Source organism: Ailuropoda melanoleuca, chromosome 3 (assembly GCF_002007445.2).
Source record: "Ailuropoda melanoleuca isolate Jingjing chromosome 3, ASM200744v2, whole genome shotgun sequence".
Taxonomy (NCBI): Eukaryota; Metazoa; Chordata; class Mammalia; order Carnivora; family Ursidae; genus Ailuropoda; species Ailuropoda melanoleuca.
In genome coordinates this window covers 108,927,100-108,943,697 of record NC_048220.1, presented here as the reverse complement: position 1 = coordinate 108,943,697, position 16,598 = coordinate 108,927,100, and the positions used below count along the sequence as shown (strand labels likewise).

The window sequence follows — 16,598 nt, the reverse complement described above, 5'->3', positions numbered from 1 at the left end:
TGTTCAAACTGGAAAATATGATCATTACAACTAGAGAACATCAAACTGAATACAGTCCTTTCCTGAGGGCTTACATTCTGAATCTGGCAACACTTTGGAAAAGTACTACTTTAGGTTCTCAAGAATCCAGAGAGCCCTCTGGCTCTTCCAGTGAGCTCAGCCCTAAATATGCTCAGTCCTTTGAAAAAATTATGAGTCGCAGGTGTTTAAATTTTCCAGGTTTTCTTTTTTGGGGGGGAGGAGGTGTCTTTTCATTAAATAACCAGTCCTAACAACGAACAAGGATTACAATTTATGGAGGTAATATTTACACTTAATGCACTGCTGCATTATCTTCCATTCATTTTCCTTCTTATCTGTCAATCAAACCTTTCACCTCTTTTCTAAACTCCAGTATTTAACAAAGCGCCAAACAAAAATGAAATAAACAAAAACCCACTCTGTTACATTGTGGTCACAGTCTTGAGAACGAAGGAAGTTTGTCCCTTCCGGAGATCCGTCCTGGCGTTTGCCTGCAGCAAGATGGCGGCGGTCTCAATGTCAGAGGCGCTGAGGCAAATGTTGTGGGGGAAAAGGGCAGTGGCTGTAGCTGCCATTTCCGTTTCCAGGGTTCCTATCAGGTAACAGGATTGTCAGGCTTCTTCTTCAAGCTTCTGGGGTCGCCCCACTTTCGTGGAGGTCTCTGCTGGCTGGGTCCCGGATAAGGCCGCGGGGAAAGCGTTCTCTGCTGACCCTTTCCTCCGGAGAGGGCAGGCGAATTTGGGACTAGCTGCGATTCAGGGGCGCTGGCCAGGCGAGTGGGGGGCGTGAATGCGGGGATTGGGGAGGAGGACGTATGATTTCTTGGAAGCTTTTGGACTGTTGCTGTGAGAGAGGGTCCGTGGGGTGGGGTTGTCTCCGGGTCTACGAGCTGAGCTCTAGCCCCCAGAGAAGGGGAGGAGTCTGATTTTTCTCCCCACTTTCCGCACGCCTCCATTTTTCACATGTTTGTCCATCAGTCCGGTCCTTGTTGGAAGGTTAAATCCCTCTCTTCCTTAACACGGCTTTAAGTGGTATTAGTGGGTTTCTGTGCAGAAAGATTGTTTTATTCATCAGACTTCTTGGTTGGAATTCATTGTCAATGAACATATCACTGTTAGTAATATTGGACGGTAATTTTTAAAAGGCTGGTGGTAATGTCGGAAAGTTTCCTATCCAGAATTTTATTAAAGCTTCACAGTAATTCAGATTGTTGCTGTTATTGTTCTGCTTTGAAGCGTTTTTGTGATGGTGATTTTTTCGACTGCATTACTTAATTCTCGATTTCCCTGTTTTTCCGGATTTTCCTGACTTTATGTTACTAACACAACAACAGACACACACACTAGTATTTTTTTCTCAGGAGACTACACTAAGCGCTTGGAATAACGTGGAAACACTGTATGGACAGATGGGGGTGGTTAAAAATTGGTCTAGTCAAATGCTAGTGTTATATTAAAATATAAAGGGAATGTAGAGAGTTATAACTAGAGTTAATTAGAAAGGATTTCTAGAGGTTAAGTTTTATTAAGGTTTTAAATAGTGGGTGTTGGTGAGGTGGGGAGAAGAAGAGAATGTTCTGGGTAGCGTCAGTGGCTTATGAAAAGCTTTGAAGGCATTAATGGATATGTACATAATATACGATCTTTGAAAAATAAGGATGCTAAGATTGGGTAAAGGTAAACAAGTTTGTAGTTAACTGTTTTTACGTGTGGGTAACTTGAAGAATGGAAAGTGCTTCTCTAAAATGCCCCACTGATTGACTAAGGCAATGACACAGGTGATACAGGTTAGTTCTTGTTCTAGACATTATGGAGATTGATTTTGCATTCCCAAGTGATGCATTCATAGTAGCCATAGAACTCAAAACAAATTTGAAAGGACCACTGGTACATGGCTAACTGAGACATGACTGTATATTTAAGCTTAAGTTGCAGCCATTTTGTCAGCTATTGTAGTAGAAGTTAAGATACTGGATTTTGGGGGCGCCTGGGTGGCACAGCGGTTAAGCGTCTGCCTTCGGCTCAGGGCGTGGTCCCGGCGTTATGGGATCGAGCCCCACATCAGGCTCCTCCGCTATGAGCCTGCTTCTTCCTCTCCCACTCCCCTGCTTGTGTTCCCTCTGTCACTGGCTGTCTCTATCTCTGTCAAATAAATAAATAAAATCTTAAAAAAAAAAAAAGATACTGGATTTTGGAAATGCATGATAATTGGTACTAAGTTACTTGTGCAAATTTGAAGAGTTTCTGCTTCCAAATGTGTTAGAAGAGATTTGAAAATAAAATATTACATCATATAAGGTGACCTTTGTTTCACACTTAAAAAATTTTATTGTTTAATTTTTAAAAAAGATTTGATTATTTTAGAGAGGGGCAGGGCAGAGTGGGAGGGAGGAAGAGTCTCAGCCAGGAGCCTGATGCAGGGCTAGGTCCCACAGTCCTGAGATCACGACTGAGATCACTACCTGAACTGAAACCAAGAATGAGACGCTTAACCAACTGCGCTCCCTGGGCACCCCCAAAATTTTATTTTTAAGTAATCTCTGCACCCAGTAAGGGGCTCGAACTCACAATCCCGAGATCAAGAGTCTCATGCTCTGTTGACCAAGCCAGCCAGGTGCCTCTGTTTATTTACTTTCTATAACACTTTCTTTACCCAAGGAGCTTATGGTCATCTCATCTTGAGGCAGATTTATAGCCCTTCTCTTTTACGTATTATTGGCTTTTCATCCTTAAGTTTTCTCTTTCCATTATGATTCTGAGGTAATGAGGATCTGAAAAGTTTGTGGGTGGAAAGAGAACCAATTAATTGGATAATCTAAATCTAAAATTCATTTTATTGTAGTGCTTATAAAACATTTGCAAATAGTATACCATTTCAGATCACTGAGAGATAGAATAGTTGGTAAGAAGGGGAGTAGTGAACAAATATTGAAGAAAGATCAGTAGAAGGAAAGACGCAGTTACATTAGCTTGTATGCAATTAACTATAGAATATCGGTAAAAAAACAAGAACAAACCAAAAAACCCAACAACATACATAAGGGTGAAAAATTATTTAAACAGTGTAGATGATTCAGTTGATCTAGTTACTGAGCTCATGCTCTAGAGTGTCTTAGTTTCCACGTGCTTCTCGTTTACCTGGATCAATGGCCTACATTTAGTCTTACTTTCCCTGGCTTATCTATGGAATTGTCCAGGGTAAGTTTAACTACTTAGGATTTTAATCTAAAAGCTAGATAAAATGGTACTCTCTTTCAGAATAGCAATACTTTGGACTCCATGCTTGATACAGTGGTTTTGGTTTTTGTTTTCTTTAACCTATTCATGTATACTTATCAAGCCTTGTTTCATCACTTCTCATTTTTAAAAAATTTTATTTGTCAGAGAGAGAGAGGGCACAAGTAGTTGGAGCTGCAGGCAGAGGAAGAGGGAGAAGCAGGCTCCCCACTGAGCAGAGAGCCTGCCACGGGGCTTGATCTCAGGACCCTGGGATCATGACCTGAACTGAAGGCAGACACTTAACTGACTGAGCCACCTAGGTGCCCCATCACTTCTCATTTTGAGCTGAGTCGTGTATTTACCTCAAACACAGTTTCTTAGGGTCAGCACAGAGTATTAATGATGTGGTGGGGACTAAGTGTATGGGTCTTTTTTTGTGAGGCTTATTTTATGCTCCTATCTCTGGCTATGTTGTGTCACCCTATTTCCTTTTTCAGCACTAGATAAGCTAGTATGAAATTAATGAGTCTCCAGGAACCTCCTGAGTAAGATGTGCTAAAATTGACAGTCCTAATTTTTTTTTTAAGATTTTATTTATTTATTTGACAGAGAGAAAGACAGCCAGAGAGAGAGGGAACACAAGCAGGGGGAGTGGGAGAGGAAGAAGCAGGCTCCCAGTGGAGGAGCCTGATGCGGGGCTCGATGCCATAACGCCAGGATCACGCCCTGAGCCGAAGGCAGACGCTTAACTACTGAGCCACCCAGGCGCCCCAACAGTCCTGATGTTGACAAGAGTTCTGTGCATATTACATCTTGCTGGGAAACTGTCTCAGCCCAAATTTGAGAAACATCTAGGACATTCAGAACCAGTTGTTGGCTTCTACTTAAGATAAGCTGAATAAATTCCTCTCTGAAGTGCAGCTACTTTCACTGTCTTTGAAACATGTCAAAGCCAAGTTTAGTGAGCTTGAGATATCTCTAAAATTTTTTTTTCTTTTAAGTAGGCTCCATGCCCAGTGTGGAGCCCAAGGTGGGACTTGAACTCATGACCCTGAGATCAAGAACTGAGCTGAGATCAAGAGTCAGATGCTTAACCGACTGAGCCACCCAGGCACCTCTAAAATGTCTTCTAATAGGTTTCATTGTTTTTCTTATTTTCCTCATTAAGAAATACCCGTAATTGGTCTGTTTTCTTCAGTAGTAAACATCTTGAATTCTTCCTAGAATAAAATATTTTGATACTAATAAATATTAGAATAGTGTCTGGCACATATTAAACCTTACATAAATAAACACTACTTTTATTATTGGTTTGAATATCTGAATATATTTTTCTTTAATCTTCGTGATAGATATTGTGGTAGATGCTGCTATTGTTTAAAATGTTTGCTTCTGTTCCCTGTGACAGGATTATACATCACTGCCTCATTAGCCAAGTGATTTGTTTGGGCCAGTGAAATGTTACTGGCAATAATATACCATGTCAAGCAGAAGCTTTAAGAGCTGTCCCATGTTTTGCCATGTCTCTTTTCCCTCTGCCTATGAGATGGACATTTTAGGTGGGATTTTTTTCTTTTTGCTTAGATCTTGGAACGAAGATCACATGGAGCAAAGCTGGAAGTTGATTCTTACAGGTTATATAAAATATAAAGTGACTAGGGGCGCCTGGGTGGCACAGCAGTTAAGCGTCTGCCTTCGGCTCAGGGCGTGATCCCAGCGTTGTGGGATCGAGCCCCACATCAGGCTCTTCCGCTATGAGCCTGCTTCTTCCTCTCCCACTCCCCCTGCTTGTGTTCCCTCTCTCGCTGGCTGTCTCTATCTCTTTGAATAAATAAATAAAATCTTTAAAAAAAAAAATAAAGTGACTAAGAAATAAATCTTTGTTGTAAGTTACAAAGATATTTGGATTGTTGGTTGCCTCCACATAACAACCTATACTGACACATTTTTTACACACACTTGTAAATGAGCAGTTTTTAGCACATGGACTGATGTATCAGTAGTGAGGGTACAGGCCTTTTTGGAGGGCTGGAAAAAATTTTTACTTATTTTTGCATACTTCATGGCACCCATGTAATGACACACAAATAATAGGTAAATGTTTACCCACTGATGAGTAAATACAGGGGCACCTGGGTGGCTCAATCAGTTAAGGGTCTGCCTTCAGCTCAGGTCATGATCCCAGGGTCCAGGGATGGAGGCCTGCTTCTCCCTCTTGCTCTTCCGCTCCCCCTGCTTGTGTGCTCTCTCTCTGTCAAATAAATAAAATCTTAAAAAAAAAAAAAAAGTTGAGTAAATGCATATTTAGAGATGTGTGATTGTGAGGAAAAGCCGGAAGCCATAGGTAGTATTTCTATTAGTAGCCTCATCCTTGAAAGCCAAGGAAGCACTAACCTACATAAATGTGAATATAAAGTATCTGCAACACATACTCTTTTCTAATTACTTGAGGCGGTCTGAGTTTAGGATATTGACCTAAAACTGTGTTATACTTCTGGATTGAAGTTTCTTTCTTTCTTTCTTTTTTTTTTTTTAAAGATTTTATTTATTTGACAGAGATAGAGACAGCCAGTGAGAGAGGGAACACAAGCAGGGGAGTGGGAGAGGAAGAAGCAGGCTCATAGCAGAGGAGCCTGATGTGGGGCTCGATCCCATAACGCCGGGACCACGCCCTGAGCCGAAGGCAGACGCTTAACCGCTGTGCCACCCAGGCGCCCCTGGATTGAAGTTTCTTACAGATTTCTTTTTACTCATAAATTTTCTTGACAAGTGTCCTGACTCTTATATTCAAATTTTTAAAAAGAGGTGGAAATGAATTTACTTGGGAAAGGGTATTCATGGAACATGATAACTTTGAAATAATAGTAACTAAATGTGATTATTAGACTTTCATTTTGCAAGCCACTTTACATGAAGTTTTTAAAAGTTAATGTTACATTGGGCTTAATGGAGAAAGAAGGAGCAATTTGATTCCTTTGTAATACATGAGCTCTGTTTGGGTATGGGGTGAATATAGAATAAGACAATTTCAAATGGAGAAGCTTCTAGAATAAATTCCTTGGTGAAAGTTGAGAATCGTTTTTTATGTATTTGTTCTGAGCACAAATTACCTAATAGCTGTCATTTATTTCTCACTCTGTGTTAGCCTTTGTGCCAGTACTTTACCTGTATCATCTTACGTATTTCTCGCAGTAATCTTGTGAACTTAGGTGTTCTTATTTTTCTCATTTTTCGGATGAGGAAACATACAGATGAGAAAACAGATTTTAAAAATTACATTGCTAAGAAATAGTCCGGTTTAGCAGTCCAAAGGAACATGTTGACTTTAGTAGTGAGAAATACAGGTTTGTAATAGTAAATTAAAACCTCAGTGTCTTCTCTTTTTCTTTTAGCAAGATGTCTTTATTTGAGAAGCTCTGATGCTGTTTACTTTCACTCTGCTGTTCTTTTTAGTACGGTGAGAGTCTGCAATTGAGAAATTAGGTTTTTTTGTTTTATTTTTTGTAGTAAGGATTTTTTTCCCTTAAGTTTGGTAATTATTTTTGGTGAGAAACTTTGTATATGTGACTTGATTATTATGCTTTCTTACCCTCTTAAAAAAATGCATGTGATGAATGTATTAAACAAGGTAAACAACATATTTTTCTTTTTTTCTTAATCCAGTGATCATTAGGAAAAACAGTTACTGTATTCTGATTCCTATCAAGTGTTTGCTGTACGTTCTGAGTTCTTTTGTCTGCTTTTTAATAGTGTTTTTGTGTCCTCCTTTGACTGGTCTGCTTCTCTTTAGCGGTTCCCTACCCTTTTTCATTTATCATGAGTTTGAATACCAAGCAAATAAACCTGTTAGGATTTTGTGTAAAACAAAGTAGGCTTAATGAAGCTCTGATAATGGCTGAAATTTATTTTGCTCTGATTAAAACCTTGAGCTTTCTTAAGGTTGACAGATAATTACATATAATACATGAGCTCTTATGATAACTTTTTTTTTTTTTTTTTTTTTTTTAGTTTGCAGTATCCAAAGACCCTGGTGGAACCTTATTGTACCTGAATTATGGAGTGGCAAGATTCTTCACAATGACTTTCATCTAAATATTTGGATATTTTAGCAAACTATTCTAAGTCTTTTGTCTTAAGTAGTGGCAGGAGAGCGAATTAGAATTCCTGTTTCAAATTTTCTTTCTGTTGTCTTATTTTGATAGGTGACTACAACCTTAGGTTCTTTAGAACTAATTAGTTGTCAAATGTGACTTTTTTTTTTTTTTTTTTTTTGCCTTTACTCATTAGATTTAATTTTTTCCTTTCTGGGATCTTACTCCGGTTTAGCAGTTTTTAAACCCTTGCTGGGCATCAAAATCAACTGTTGTGTGCGTAAAAAATTCGGATGCCTCGACCCCAATATATATAGTAGTTCAGTAAGTTCAGGTTGAGGCTTAGCTCTATGGAGATTCTGATGCACAGCTAGGTCTGAAAACTACTGTTTGTGTTCGTGTGTTTTTAAAATAGTTTCCATGCTGTATCTTGAAAGACTTCAAAATGTATTATTCCTTGGGGGAGAGGTTGGAGATTTCCAGAAACAAGCAAAAATTCTCCCATTTTTGCGTAGTTCCCTAATCTAAATTAAGTTTTATGCTTTTCACCCATGTACTGTATGGAGGGTTTTTCTTGGAGAAATTTTGCTTTGAGGCAGAGCAGGCATTTTGATAATTTTGGAGAAAGCGAGCCATGTTACTCGCTCTCTAGAGACTCTCGTTCTTCCTTTTGGAAGGGCTCAGGTTTAATATAGCGCAGCTGTTGAACTCTGCCCTTCAAAGTTTTAAGAAGAAAGTGTTTTATCCTTTAAAATGGAAATGCCTTTTTTAGGGAGGTGGTCTTTGGCTAGATACAGTTCTCTAAGAAAGTTGCATGCTTTTCTAGAGTTCTTTTGTTTCAGTGTTTTCTTAAAATTGTTTCAGATGTTGAGAGCACAGTCTCTGAGACTAAAGATCTGGCTGCTTTTCTAATATGTTTTGCTATATCCTTAACAAAGCTAGATGAAGAGTTTATTTCTTTGTGTTTTCTAGGACTCGAAAATATGTTCTTTCCTTTATTCAGCCACTCCATACATAAGTAAATGGTCCTTGAATAGGGTTTACTAGACAAAAGATCCTGTTCTAGATGACTGTTCAGCAAGCCATATGCTTCTCCTAAAAATGTCAGTCTGTCTTGATGAGCTTTAAAGTGAATGCAGATGTTTTGGCTCTTTTGAGGACTACCACTTTTTGTGTGGAAAGAACACTTCTTTTTCAGGAGATTTCTTCACTATACTTACAGAAATTTGCATGAAATTTATATTTGTAACTTTTGTCTTTTTAGCCTAATGAAATTAGGTTTAATTAGGCATTAGTAATTCGAGTTTAATTTTAATATCCTTAGGACAAATCAGATTTGGGGAAATAAAATAGGTCTCAATATGGCTTTTGTTAAGATTTTGTATTTAGTCTTTTTAAAAATTTGGAACTCAAAGTGCTCTATAATATTTACCTTTATGCAATGAAAGGTGATATTTTGGCAGGAGGGTTTACCTTTTTAGATGTTTAGTGCCTTCTGCTTTGCTAGGTTAACTCCAGAAGTTACAGTCCATAGATTCATACAGTGTTTGAGTTGGGAGAAAACTGTAGGATCATTCTGCCTGACCTTTTGTTTAATGCAAGAATTTCTAGAATTTCCTGCTTCTTGATTATCTAACAATTGAGAAATAAATGCCGAATTTCTGGTAGCACTAGAAAACACTCTGTACTTTTGGATTCATTGGTAAATGATGTTTCCCTTTAATACTATACAGAAAAATTCTAACCCCTTTGCATATGTCAGCCTTTCAGATAATTGAAAACCTTTGTCATTACTCATTCTCCCCTTTAAGTCTATGCTCCAAGCTTAACATATCCAGTTTTTTTTTTAGCCTTTATTAATTTATTACCAGATTTCCTGATGCTTTACTATCTCTTGGTACTCCTTAGGATGTATTCCATTTTTCCACTATCTTTCTTTGAGCTATATACTGTACTTTTAACTAAATGAGATTATCAGAGGTGATAACTTAGCTAAAATTGAATTAAAGAGAAAAGTTGACACTAAGTTGGGATTTTTAAAATTTTATCTTTAAAATTATAAAGGAAAGGGACACCTGTATGGCTCAGTCAGCTGAATGTCTGCCTTCAGTTTGGATCATGGTCCTAGGGCCCTGGGATTGAGCCCTGCATAGGGCTCCCTGCTCAACGGGGAGCCTGCTTCTCCCTCTCTCTCTGCTGCTCCCACTGCTTGTGCTCTCTAGCTCTCTCTGTCAAATAAATTAATAAAATCTTAAAAAAGTAAAATTTTAAAGAAAAATTCACTTATTCCTTTTGGTGAACAGTTTTTAGAATTTAATACATGTATAGATTTGTGTAATCACCACAATAGTCATGGTACAGGATACCATAAGACTTCATTACCCCGAAAGACTCCCTCATCTTTTCCCTCTCAACTCTTATAATCTCTGGCAATAAGTTATCTTTTTTTTTTTTTTTTAAAGATTTTATTTATTTATTTGAAAATAGAGAAGAGAGAGCAGGGGCAGGGGGAGAGGGAGAAGCAGACTCCCCGCTGAGCAGGGAGCCCAATGTAGGATCTTGGGATCGTGACCTGAGCCAAAGGCACACGCTTAATGGACTGAGCCACCCAGGTGCCCCAAGTTATCTTTTCTTCATCTCCAAAGTTTTGTAATTTTGAAACTATAATATAAATGGAACCATACAGTATACCATCTTGTGAAGATTGGATTCTTTCAGCATAAGGATATTCATCCAAGTAGTTGTGTTTATCAATAGTCTATTATTTTTATTGCTAAGTAGTACATATTTTATTGTGTGGATGTACCCCACAATTTATCCCTTCACCCCTTGAAGGGCATTTGGATTATTTCTGGCTTTTGACAGTTATAAATAGAGCCACTATAAATAAACATTTGTGTATAGGAGTTTATGTGAACATGATTTCGTTTTTCTAGAGTAGCTACCCAGGAGGGAGATTCCTGGGTCATTGGTAATATATGTTTAATTTTATAAGGTACTGCTAAAACATTTTTCAGAGTGGTTGTACCATTTTGCTTTCCCACCAGCGTGTGGGAAGTTTCAGTTCTCTGCATCCTCATTAACATTGATATTGTCAGTATTTTTTAATTTAGCCATTTTAGTGGATGTATAATGATACTTCATTGTTTTTATTTTTTTATTTGATTTTTTAAAAAGATTTTATTTATTTATTAGAGAGCAGAGGGATAAGCAGACTCCCCAGTGACTGCAGAGCCCACCATGGGCTTGATCCCAAGACCCTGAGATCATGAACTGAGCTGAAGTCAGATGCTTAACTGACTGAGCCACTCAGGCATCCGTCCCTTCGTTGTGGTTTTTAAGTAACAACTTCATTGAGATATAATTTATAGGCCATAAAATTCACTCACATAAAGTGAAATCTGATGGGTTTTAGTATATTCACAGTTGTGCAACCATTCATTGTCAATTTAGAACATTTTTATCACCCCAAAAAGAAAGTCTGTGCCCACTAGCTGTTACTTCCTGTTTCTCCCTTGCCCTAGCCGTAGGCAACCACTAATTTACTTTCTGTCTCTGTAGAGTGAGTGTGAAGTGGTATCCAGTGGTTTTGATTTTTATTTCTGTGATAGCTAACTCTTTGTGGTTTATGTCTATTTCCCTAATGGCTAATGATGTTGAATTTTGGGGAAGTGTTTGTTTATATCTTTTGCCCATTTTTTTAATTGGGCTGTTTGTTTTCCTTTTTATTATTAGAGATTTATTTATTTTAGAGAGTGCACCCATACTGCAGGGAGGGGCAGAGGGAGAGGGAGACTCTGCTGAGCCCTACGTGGGGCTCGATCCCAAGACCCCTAGGTCACGAACTGAGTGGAAACCAGGAGTCAGATGCCCAACTGACTGCACCACTGAGGCGCCCCTTGGCTGTTTGTTTCCTTATTGTTGAGTTTTGATAGTTCTTGAAATATTCTGGATATAAGCCTTTTGACAGGTACGTGGCTTGTAAATTTTTTCTCCCAACCGGTAGCTTTTCTTTTCATTCTTTTAACAGTATCTTATAGGGTAAAAGTTATTAATTTTGATAAAGTCTACTTTACTCGTTTTTTTCTTTTATGGACTGTATTTTTGTTGTCCTAAGAACTTTTTCAAACCCTGTCAGTGAGCTCTCTTGCTCAACTGTAGACCCCAGCAGTTATTTCTTATTGTACTTTCTTGAGGCATTAACAGAGAAATTTTGCAATGACCTTAACATTCCAACCGCCAGACCAGAAAAGCCTGGTTAGGAACAGAATGCCGAGGGGCGCCTGGGTGGCACAGCGGTTAAGCGTCTGCCTTCGGCTCAGGGCGTGGTCCCGGCGTTATGGGATCGAGCCCCACATCAGGCTCTTCCACTATGAGCCTGCTTCTTCCTCTCCCACTCCCCCTGCTTGTGTTCCCTCTCTCGCTGGCTGTCTCTATCTCTGTCAAATAAATAAATAAAATCTTTAAAAAAAAAAAAAAAGGAACAGAATGCCGAGAAGACCACACCCCACCCATCCCCGCTCCAGCCCATGATCGAAGGCTGAACACATACTGACCCCCACTCATAATCATCACACACTCTCTGCCTGCTCTCTTGTCCATATCCCCCTGAACTCTTTCTATAAAACTCCAGGTGTCCATCTTGCTGGTGGAGAGGTTGGTTAAGGCTCAAGCCTGCCACCTCGCACGGCTCCTGGCACCCAAAGTAAATTTCTCCCTTTCTCTTTTCCAAACCCTTGTCTCTTGAGTTGCTGGCTTTTCTTTCGATGAGTTTATCTGTGTTTGTTTGGAAATACTGTTGGCAAACCCCCTTGAAATTCCCTAGGAGGAGCAGACGGCTGTGGCAGTGTCAGGGTTTACCCTTGCGTTTCCTGAGTTAACAGCTGTATGTTTGGTAACAACCCCAGGTCATGAAGATTTTTTTGTATTCTCAAAGTTTTGAAGTTTAATATTTTACATTCAGATCTATTTCGAGTGAATTTTTGTATAAAGTGTGAGATTTAATTTGAGGCTGACTTTTTTGTGAATGTACACTTGTTCCAAAACCATTTACTGTAAAGCCTACCTTTTTTACTTTTTAAAGATTTTATTTTTAAGTAGTCTTTAGTCCAACATAGGGCTTGAATTTACAACCCCAAGGTCAAGAGTTGCATGCTGTACTGACTAAGCCAGCCAGGCACCATTAAAGACTATCCTTTTTCCATTGAATTGCTTTTGCACCTTTATCAGCAATCATTTGGTTATATTTGTCTGTGTCTGTTTTTGTATTCTCCATTCTGTTGCATTGAACAGAATCCCTTTGCCAGTACCACAAAGTCTTGATTACTATAGTTTCATAGTAAATGTGTATTATAATTGAGTGATTGTGATTTTTTCCAATTTCATTCTCTTTTTTTCCCCCAAAAGTTTTTAGCTATTCTAGTTTCTTTGCCTTTCCATCTAAATTTTATTTATTTATTAAATTTTTTTTTTTTATTTGGCAGAGAGGGACACAGCGAGAGAGGGAACACAAGCAGGGGGAGTGGGAGAGGGAGAAGCAGGCTTCCTGCTGAGCAGGGAGCCCGATGCGGGGCTCCATCCCAGGACCCTGGGATCCTGACCTGAGCCAAAGGCAGATGCTTAACGACTGAGCCACCCAGACGCCCCCATTTAAATTTTAGAATCAGCTTATCAATATCTGTGAGAAATCCAACTGGGATTTTGGTTGGTATTGCTTTAAATTTATAGGTTAATTTGACGAGAATTGTCATTTTTACTGTGTTGCGTCTCCCACTCTATAAACATGGTGTGTTTCATTTATTTATAGATTTCTTTCATCAGTTTTTTTTTTTAGTTTTGAATGTTCAGATCCTACAGATGTCTTGTTAGATCTGTGTCTAAGCATTTCAATTTTGGGGAGCTATGGTAGATAGCATTTTATTTATTTATTTATTGCATGGTTTTTAAATTTCCAGTTTCTAATTGTACATTGCTATATGCAGAAATAGGAGATTCTAGGGCACCTGGATGGCTCAGTGAGTAGAGCATGCAACTGTTGATCTCGAGGTTGTGATTTCAAGCCCCACACTGAGCATAGAGCTTACTTAAAAAATAGGATTGATTTTGTGTAATGGCTTTGTATCCTATAACCTTGCTAAATTTACTTGTCCTATAAGTATTTTGCAGATTCTTTGGGATTTTTAAAAGTAGGTAATCATGTGGTCTGTGAATAGGAACGATTTCATTTCTTCTGGTCCAATCTCTGTGCCTTTTGTTTCTTTTCATCTTCCTGGAGGATGTTAAGTAAGAGTGGGGACAGTAGACTTTCTTGCCATTTACCAATCTTAGGGGAAAGCATTCAGTTTTTCACCATTAAGCATAATGTTAGCTAAAGTTTTTTTTTTTTTTCAATGCCTTTTATCAGATTGAGGGTTTCCTTCTTTTCCTAGTTTGCTAATAGTTTTTATCATGAAAGGGTACTCGGTTTAGCCTAATGGCTTTTCTGCATCAATTGATGTATTTCTGTGGTTTTCTTCTTTAGATAGTTAATATTGTGCATTGTATTGCTTGATTTTCAAATATTGAACTAGGCTTGCATTCTCAGGATAAACCCCCATTGGTCCTGTTGTTAATCCTTTTTATGTATTTCCGTATTTGACTAATTGATATTTTGTTGAGGATTTTTACCTATGTTTATGAAGGATATTGGCCTGTAGTTTTCTTTTCTCTCCTTTCCTTTCCTTTCCTTTCCTTTCCTTTCCTTCCCTTCCCTTCCCTTCCCTTCCCTTCCCTTTCCCTTTCCCTTTCCCTTTCCCTTTCCCTTTCCCTTTCCCTTTCCCTTTCCCTTTTCCTTTTCTNCTTCCCTTCCCTTCCCTTCCCTTCCCTTTCCCTTTCCCTTTCCCTTTCCCTTTCCCTTTCCCTTTCCCTTTCCCTTTCCCTTTTCCTTTTCTCTTCCCCTTCCCCTTCCCCTTCCTTTTTGAACTGTTTAGATTTGGTATCAGGGTAATGCTGGACTCATAAAATGAGCTAGGAAGTATTTCTTCATCTCCTGTTTTCTTTTGAATTGCTTTGGTTTCATGCCACAATTTTGATATGTTGTATTTTATTTTTATTTAGTTTAAAATATTTTCTTACTTTTCTTGAGACTTCCTCTTTGATACAGGAATTATTTAAAGAAGTTTTATTTAATTTCCAAGTATTTGAAGATTTTCCTCTCATTTTTCTGTTAACTAATTTCAAGTTTATTTGCATTATATTCTGAAAACCCAGTTCTCTGGGTTTCCCTTTTCAGTTGCAATCCAGAAATTTGTGGCTCTTGTTACTCTGTTCTGTAGTCAGGGGCTAAGGAATGGAGAGACAGAGAACAAAACAAAACAGAACAAAAAAAGCAGATGTTGGTCCTACCTTCTTAGAATCACAGCTTTAGTAAATGGGGAAGAAGATTTCCTTCCCTCAAATGTTGGCTCTTGCAGGTTTCCATGTGGCCACGTATTGCCCGTACCTTGTGTATGTGGTGCTTTAGAGAAGAGAAAAAAGAAGAAAAATATGGGCAATTTCCACTCTTGTTCATTTCCATTCTCTTTCTAGCTCCTTGGGTCAGAGGGATTCTTCTGGAGAAGTGCTTACTCCTGGGATTCCAGCTGCATTAAGATTATTAATTTCTAGCTACATTAAGGGATACTGGAGGGAAAATATGGTAAACTCATATTTGGTTGAGTGGTACTTTGAATTCTGGTGATCTTCCCTGATCTGCCTGCTGTTTGCTTTTTAGTCTTCAGAAAGCTGTTCTATGTATTCTGTCCTGAGTTTATGGTTGCCATTCGGTGAGAGAGACAGGGTAGAGTGAGTGTGCTTAACACACCTTACCAGGACCAGACATTTTAGGATGATTTTTTTTTAAAGCTAAATTCTAATTTTTCTTTTCTTTTCTTTTCTCTCTCTCTCTCTCTTTAAAGATTTATTTATTTATTTGACAGAGAGAGAGAGCGCGCACAAGCAGGGGCAGCAGCAGGCCAAAGAAGAAGGAGAAACAGTCTCCCCACTGAGCAAGGAGCCTGATGTGGGGCTTGATCCCAGGACTCTGGGATCATGACCCAAGCCAAAGGCAGATGCCTAACTGACTGAGCCACCCAGGCATCCCTAAATTCTAATATTTCTTGTATTTTAGCACATCTGAATAGACTTAAAAGATGTAAAAGTGATTCAAAAAAGTTCTTCATGTAGATTCTAAACCACTGACTCTCAACTGTTGTAGAGGGAAGGGATGAATTAACATACCAGAATCTCAAAACACATGTGCCCTTGGTTGAAAACTATGGTATTTAATAAAAGATGGAAGTTTGTTGCCCATATAAATAGGCAGAGATATACATTAAGTCATTGGCTTAGACCATCAACCAATAAATCTTAATTTTTTATTTTTTTTAAAAGATTTTATTTATTTATTTGACAGAGAGACTGACAGGGAGAGAGGGGACACAAGCAAGAGGCGTGGGAGAGGGAGAAGCAGGCTTCCCGATGCAGGGCTCAATCCCAGGACCCTAGGATCATTACTTGAGCCGAAGGCAGAAGCTTAATGACTGAGCCACCCAGCACCGCTAAATCTTAATTTCTTTAGACGATATGGTAGTCAGATTTATTTTGAGTAACTGGTGAAAATTTTAGTAACTTTAATAAATATATATATATATATATACACACACACACACACATATATACACACACACACATATATATACATATATATATATACACACACACACACACATATATATATATATAAAATCAGAGTTCTGTTTTTAAGGGATTCATGGATCCCATGCTTTGTAGCCGTTCTATAGAGAGTATTAGATCTTATGTGATATTTTGTTTATACCAGCTCTTATGTTAGCCCTTTATCAGTTACAAGTGACAGAAACCTAGAAACTCAAATGACCAGCTAATGCAAGATGAGGGAATTGGTTTATATTACCAAGCAATGGAAAGGGCAAGGGTACAGCTAACTGGTCTTAGAGACCGGAGCTAGACAGCTACCAGGCTCGTTCTAATTTGTCTCTGTCATTCTCTGAGTGACAGCTACTACTTCAGACTTTTTTCCTGCGTGGCAGATATCATAGCTGATGAAAGTTGTTTTTAGGCTTATATCTCATGTCTTTATTACCAGGGAGGGACTAAAAATCCTTTTCTTTGGTACTAAGTTTTAAAAATCTTGGGAGGAGAGGTGCCTGAGTGACTCAGTGGGTAAAGCATCTGCCTTCAGCGTGGGGCTGCAATCCCAGGACCGTTGTGT

The 16,598-nt window shown here is 38.6% G+C and overlaps 1 protein-coding gene across 1 annotated transcript in view; it reads left to right on the top strand.

The window, feature by feature from the left end:
• Window positions 1-470: 470 nt before the first annotated feature.
• Window positions 471-16,598, top strand: part of NDUFS4 (NADH:ubiquinone oxidoreductase subunit S4) — a 116,109-nt gene continuing 99,981 nt past the window's right edge. The window contains exon 1 of the mRNA XM_034656935.1: window positions 471-620. Within this exon, the coding sequence (XP_034512826.1) occupies window positions 523-620 (98 nt within the window). The 5' untranslated portion in view covers window positions 471-522. The remainder of the gene's footprint in view (window positions 621-16,598) is intronic.